The following is a 6,989-nucleotide window of genomic DNA, read 5'->3' on the forward strand; positions in this document are numbered from 1 at the left end:
CGCAGTGTAAACTGCAGTCCTAACAACACCTTCCTTCCTGGTAATGAGCTCACTGAATAAATTGGGACCTTTGTGTAGACCTGCTTAGGATTGTTTCCTAAGTGCATTAAGCAGCAGGCATGCAGAGCCTTACATAAATGTGAAAATGAGTTGACAAAATCGTAGTATGGATGAGACATGCTGTACAATATAATCCTGATCGAACCCTGTGGACAGTGGAGAAACATCTGCATAGGGCTTGAAACAGGAAGAGGAAAATACAAAACCAATATCGATAAACACTACAATATCCTCCAAGATAAATGGAAAAGAAATCAAAAGGGGTAAAACAGTTGTTTTTCAGAATTCTTGTCTTTTAAAACAGCTTGAAGCACTATACAGGTAAATAAACTTTTTTAAAAAGAATATATTTAACTGACAGTGATGTTTTAATGACAGATTTACAATGGAAATATGTCCACCATAATTCCAACATGCAATATGTCTACTAGTTGTATTCTGCAAACATTATTTGCATTATTTTTGTCCTTTGTGAAGGGCAGATAACCAACACAACAGAAGAAATGAAATAAAACTCCAATCTATTCAACAACTGAAGTAGAATTAAAAAAAACTTTAAACAATAAATTAAATAAGCTGACAGCTTAAAATAACATAAAATTAAGTGCCACTCATGGCTTATTTGAGCTTAAACAGTCATTTCCCCATGGTGCACAATCAAATATTTTTTATACTTATATAAAACTGAAAAGTAGGCAAGTTGGACATGAAACCCATTTATTCTGAATCTAAAGTCCATTAGCATTTTGGTTACATTGACACATAGAAGGTGAATTTGAATTCAACCTGAGGTTTCTTCTTTTATCATTTGGAATCAGTGACCTTTCTGGTATACAGTTTTAGATAAAGACTGTACTTGAAAGTCTTTGGATGCTAACTGGAAAAGAAGCAACAGAAAAATAATTTTTTAAAAATTAAATACAATTTCTGGTGTACTCATAGCTACCACATAAACCTGACTAAGCTTTTGCAACCTTGGGGTTTCAATGTCCCTGGTTCTTGTACACATACTGACAGCAGCTGCTGATACACATCTGATCTTGGCAGTTACGATGTCAAACTGTTGTTGTTGTTAATATAAACCAGAGAGGAGACAACTCATCAGAGCACTCAAAGAGACGAAATATTCAAGGCATTAGTAATAAAATCCATCAAATAAAGCACCAAAGGACTTCCCAAAATGCAAAGAAATGCTGTTGTTTTTAAGATATGTTCAAATAAGAGATTCATAGCCTTCTGAAACAGCTTCTGGAAATGTCAGGCCAATTCAGAAATGTCAGTCCCTTTGAAGGTTCCAAATTGTGACTGGAGGATCAGGTTGTGCACTCTCTTCCTCACATCATGACAAATTCTTCCATTAGATCAGCTAGATAGCGGAGGCAGAACTGTTTTATTGGTTAGTTTCACTGCGAGCTATGCGGTACATATGTGCTTGTTTTATCGATTGCTCTAGCTTGCTTCTTTAACACAAAGAGAGTCAGAAAAATTAAAAAAACGAAAAAATGATGAAAAACACAAGTAACACAGAACAAAATAGTTTCCAATCGTGCAAAATTTGCTTCACTGGATAAAGCACTTCTTCACACAGTTAATGTCCCAAAAATTTCCCTCCCCCAAAAGATACAGGACTGAAGTTGAAGCCATTCTTATTTTTGTCTTTTTTTGTTAAGGCTATACAAACACAAAAAGAAAAAAGCTTTGCAAGAACACTTTGTCAGATGTTAGATTCTTCTTGGCTTTGGAGGTTAAGCCCTGGAGAAGCAGTCATGTGGTCCCAGTTCATTTGTCCCTTTTAGGACAACAAAAAAAGAATGAGGGAGGAAAGTCAATGATCCCAACAATAAAATCCAAAATTGACTTTACAATCACAGGTACAAATTGCTCAGGTTGATAATTTCATTTCTCTTAAAGATCACTGTCATCTAAAACTAATTAGAGCCGCAAGTTTGCCAAGGATCTGTCAAGAGTCAAAGCAAAGAGTGGCACTGAGAAGGGTTCTCGTTCTTCTATTATGGCAGTCTGACTGGGTGGCTGGAATTATTGGCAGGTCTGGCCAAGTTCTGGGAGGGGAGGGAATGTTTGTTTGTGTGTTTGTTTGTTTAATGGTTGGATCCTTGTTCCAGCTTGCAGATCAGGTTTCTCTATGCCCTCCTTTTATAGTGGAAAGACTAAGAAGCCAGAAAAGGTTGAATATTTCCACCCTCCCATAAGGTTTCCCCGCTCCAGTTTGAGATGCACTTTGTCTTCCCTTTCCATAAGAAGCAAGACCCCATTGCTGGCTGCTTCTCTGGTGACATCTTGATCCCCAGCAAATGCTGAAATCACTGGATAGCCATTTTGCATTAAACTTACCTAGAAATGCAAAAGAAACACAAAATGAGAAGTCTCAGAAGTTTACAACATGTCTTTTCGCCAATCACAAAACATTACGACTTTACAGCATGCAGTTTCTCAACCTAAAGTGCAATGTAAAATTTATTCATTTAGAATTTTTTTTTAAATGGTTCTCCCTGACTTGCAAACAGGATTTATTTCAAGCATGAGATAGAGAAGGAGAGGGAAAGATATCCCATATAGAAATGTTTTGGGTGGTCAAAATGTGTCTCCTAACCCGGCTCATGAGCATTTCTCTGCCACCAGGAATAGCTCTGACAGCAAAGACCAGCAGACTGGTGCTAGCCATGAGCAGGGCTTGGTAGTTAATAGTGGCAGCTGAAAGCAGTGACCGCATCCTGCTGTTTCTTAGAGCTGAGAAAGGGCATATTAATAAAAGATTCAATGCACAAGTTCTGTCTTTATTATGTGTCTCCACATACTCTGCTTTATTCGTTTTCCTGTGAATGATTCTGCAAAGAAAAAGAATAAATAAAGTAAAAAGAAGAGTATCCGACATCAGTACATACCTGGATAGTTTGTCTGTTATATACTTTCACAACATGGAAGCTGAAACTATAAATCCCTTTTCTCGGTGCTACAAATATACTGGAAGCCAGGTCAAAATGGTTGCCAATATTAACTAATACCTGAAAGGAAAAGAGGGGAGGGAAAGAGGAGGAAACAGGTCACGCCTTAGTTCCATGCTAGTGGGAGAGCAGCAGGGGCTAGAGAATTCAACAGCAACCCTCAAAGCCAGGCAACACCAATGGCATTTGCTGTACAATTAAAATGGACTGTAGGGGGAAGGAGTCTGTTTCCAAGGTGCTTTAAAAGGGATTGCTTCAGACAGCTGATTGATTTACTCAGTGGTGCACCCAAACCTCTTGGAAAGAATGAAAGCAACATATGACAGCAGCCTGTCTTCACAGGGCAGGAGAAACCATAATATATCCTCCCTGAGACAAGACACATGGTACACACAAAAGAAGGGAGAAATAACCCGTCAGCTGAGGATTTTTTACATTTCTCTGCGACAGTATTGAAACTAATTATGTCCCACGGGGCTCACACTTTAATGAAAAACAGAATAAGACCCTGTCATGCCTCGTGTAATGGAGTAACAGGAATGGAAGGTGTTAAAATTTTAAATAAGTTACTTCTTTGGGTATTTTTGTTTTCTTTGCGATCCTCCACCCCCACCCACATAGGGACTAATTCAATTAGGCTCAAACCAATAAGTGGGATGGATGCATTTGAACCCTCAGAGACAGCACTAGTCATACATAGATGCAGAGTGGTTAAAAAAAAAAAGTGAGTGCAATCTACCAATTAGAATAATGGGAAGCAATCTCTCCAGCCGAGTTATGAATGTTTCAAAAGCATCTTGCAGAGGAACAGAAAAGAGGAATGGATCCACAAGGAATGGACTTGCCCCTCCCAGTAGAAAGCACTAAAGAACTGTGAGTCGGAGCCAAGAAAGCATCCCACATTAGATGCTTGGGATTCTTCCTCCGCCTTTCTGAATCAGATCAGAAATCTAGTGGCTAATCTCAGATAACTGCTTACAAGATTTGCTTGGGATCTGAAGGCTCAGTAAAGCTAACATAGCCTCCTGCTGGCTCCATCTGAGACAAAGGATTGTCAAGATTGGACCCAAAGCTCACTGGCGCAGTACAACACACTTCCAGATACCCAAAAGTCTCTTGTGATTCTTGACCTTTTTATTTATTTATTTATTTATTTTGCTGCTAGGTAACTCCAGATTCAGAACTTTTACAATTAAAAAAAAAGCTTCAATAAAAAAATGTTTATTTGCATGTACACAGAAATGAACTGAAACAGTCAGAAGTTAGAAAACGTTGGCTATCCTTTATATACTATCCATTTGTATCTTTTAAGGGTGAAAAAAAGAAGGAAAAAATTGAATGACCAGATTTTAGCACCCTGCAATGTTTTCTTAATTAAGTAACCAAAGCACACACCTGCCACTACCTATCATTTTGCTGAAAATTGAAATTTGCATAAACTTACATTTTTAAAAAAGCTTTTTAAAGTTTTTTAAAGGCTTTTACTCTAAAGCGTGATAAAATCACATGCATATTATAAACAAAATTGTAATATACGTATGCAGTATTGTAGGTGTACTATTATAATTATCTGTCAACAGGGAGGAAGTGGAAAAATTCCATACAAACAAAAGGAAGTGTGTACCTGCAAATGTCAAAATAGGCTTCCTGGTAATTTGTAATAATTGAACACGCAAAAAGATACAAAAGATGGAGCAGAGAACTAATAGGTTAGTGATGTCAAAAGGGCAGATAGGAGATAATCCATGTTGAGTCATTCGGGATGGATTTCTATTCATTTTGTGTATGCACAAATAAGCCTTTATCTTAAGATCTTGTAGCAACCAACAAGTACCTTTAATATGTATGCTACATCTTAAAGATTAGAAAAGATTATCAGTACTCTCTTTCCTTTCTTCCTATATTTCAGCAATAAGGTTAGGCATTCTATGTGCATGTAGATTGTCTCCAATGAGTAACGAGGAAAAGCTAATGCAGGCAGTGCCTTTGACTGTCCCCATCCTGCACTATTCCCAAATTTTGTTAGCTTCCTTTCCACCAACTTTTCTGTCTTTATCTGACTTTTAAGGAAGGAATCCCAGAACCTCAACACTGGAGACATCAGATGCTGCAATATTTATGAAAGCGAAGGCCACACAGGCTGACACTGTGACTGGGGACAGGAGAAAAGAAGCCACCTTCTTTTCTCTTGAAGATACTTGTTGGTGGCAACAGGATCCTATGCATAGGGCTCAAGATTGGAGGGGAAAGAATTTGGGAACACTTTATTGCGCTCTTAGAATCCAAGTTGGGCCAGACCCAAACTACAAGCCCATCATCATGGCCTACAGAAATGTCTACCCATAATTTATAGTGTGGGGAATGAGATGAGTGGGAAATGATGCTTGACCCCAAAGGATATCCAAGCATAGAGCCTTCTGTGGGCCAGTCAAATCCAAAGGGTATAGCCAGGATGCTGGCTGTAAATTACTAAAATGAGGGGTCAAAGAAGAAATATGGACCAGGCAGGAAGGACTGACGGGAGAGGGTTTATACGAATGAGGTTGAGGGATGGCTAGTTGAGGCGAGGAGAAAGAATAAGGATTGTGTTTCAGCATGTTATTAGGAGAAAAACCAGGGCATGGTCTTGGAAACAAGCAGAGAGTCTACATCTGAGAGGGGTCATCGGGAACCAGGGCTGTAATCATAAAGATCAGGGGAAGGTGCCTGCAGGGGGAAATGAGGCAGAGCAGTGGTTGGGGGTTAGCCACATAAGTAGAGAATGGAAAGAGGATGCCAGTCACTGATGCTGGAAGGGAAGTAGGGAGGCTAATTGAGGAATGGTGAGTGAGATGTTTCTGAGGGGTGGGGGAAGGAAGGGCGATGAGAATGGAGGGAGCAGGCAATTGGTTAGAGCAGGGACAGCAAGAGTGGAGGCTAAGCAAGGAACAGATAGCTGGTTATGGGTACAGACTGACAAAAAAAGGAGAAGCGTTTACTACCACTAGGGGGAGTAAGAATGGACTGGCAGGGGCTGGGACCGCCGGACTGGTTTAAGGCGGATGGGAAAGGCTTAACTGCGGAAGGGGACGCAAAGGGAAGGCTTAATGAAGAGAGGGCGGGGCCGGCCAAGGGGGCGGGGCCGATGTCGCCTGACCTGGTCGAAGTAGATGGTCATGGTGCGGTTGCTCATCTCGGAGGGCTCGTGGTTGGTGCTGCGCGTGGCCGAGAAGGCCACCTTGGCGCTGCCGGAGCGGACGGAGATGCCGAGGGAGGAGGTGATGGCGCCGTCGGCGGACGGGCTGGAGTCGCACACCACCAGGCACTTGCCCTCCAGCACGATGGGCTCGGTGTCGTTGAGGGCGCCCACCACCGGGCAGGCGGCCGGCAGCAGCAGCAAGAGCAGCAGGGCCAGCGCCCCCGCCAGCGCCCCCCAGCGCCCTCCCGGCCGCAGCCGCCCGGGCATCTCGCCGCAGCGCCCGCCACCAGCCGCGGAGTCCCGCAGGGGCGGCTGGAGGGCGACGGTCCCGGCGGCTGCCTCGGCTCTCGGGCTGGCGCTCAGGCGGCGACTGGGCTGCAGCTGCCGGCGACGGGCAGGCGGGCGTCGCTTCTGCGGGGGGCCAAAGGGCGACCTCACAGGCGGGCGGGGGGGCCGCGGCAGCCTGCGGGGAAAGAAAGAAGCCAGCGTCAGAGAGGAGCCCGGCGCAGACCCTCCGAGAGCCCCCCGCGGGCGGGTGGGATGGGCTCACTGCTCCGTCCCTTCCGATGTGAGACAGACAAAGACCTTGACGGGCCGTTCCGCGGCTCCGGCTGGGGCGGTGGATCGATTCCCCGCCGGCCTCTTCTTTCTCCTCTTCCTCCTCCTTATTAAGCCGTTACCCGCCCTGCCACCCCCACCCTCCCCCCGGCGCCCTCCCAGCGAGAGGGCTAGTGGGCTTGCGGTGGCGGGAAGAGAAACAAATGGCCCCGTCGACTCCTCTTGGGGAG

The 6,989-nt window shown here is 43.6% G+C and overlaps 1 protein-coding gene across 1 annotated transcript; it reads right to left on the reverse strand.

The window, feature by feature from the left end:
• Positions 1–760: 760 nt before the first annotated feature.
• CBLN2 (cerebellin 2 precursor) lies at positions 761–6,609 on the reverse strand. The gene is made up of 3 exons (XM_060244068.1): positions 6,160–6,609; positions 2,964–3,083; positions 761–2,412 (listed from the first exon to the last, which is right to left on the reverse strand). The coding sequence occupies exons 1-3, from the start codon at positions 6,466–6,468 to the stop codon at positions 2,215–2,217; spliced, it is 627 nt and encodes a 208-aa protein (XP_060100051.1). The 5' UTR covers positions 6,469–6,609; the 3' UTR covers positions 761–2,214.
• Positions 6,610–6,989: the final 380 nt, after the last annotated feature.

This window comes from Heteronotia binoei, chromosome 7 (genome assembly GCF_032191835.1).
Source record: "Heteronotia binoei isolate CCM8104 ecotype False Entrance Well chromosome 7, APGP_CSIRO_Hbin_v1, whole genome shotgun sequence".
NCBI classification, from domain to species: domain Eukaryota; kingdom Metazoa; phylum Chordata; class Lepidosauria; order Squamata; family Gekkonidae; genus Heteronotia; species Heteronotia binoei.

What these genes read in the sequence shown, in the direction of transcription:
- CBLN2 (XM_060244068.1), bottom strand. Translation starts at nt 6,468, where the DNA reads ATGCCCGGGCGGCTGCGGCCGGGAGGGCGCTGGGGGGCGCTGGCGGGG. An exon ending in TGACCATCTACTTCGACCAG is followed by an intron (nt 3,084 to 6,159) that starts GTCAGGCGACAT and finishes TTTTCCTTTCAG; the next exon opens with GTATTAGTTAATATTGGCAA. An exon ending in ATAACAGACAAACTATCCAG is followed by an intron (nt 2,413 to 2,963) that starts GTATGTACTGAT and finishes TTGCATTTCTAG; the next exon opens with GTAAGTTTAATGCAAAATGG.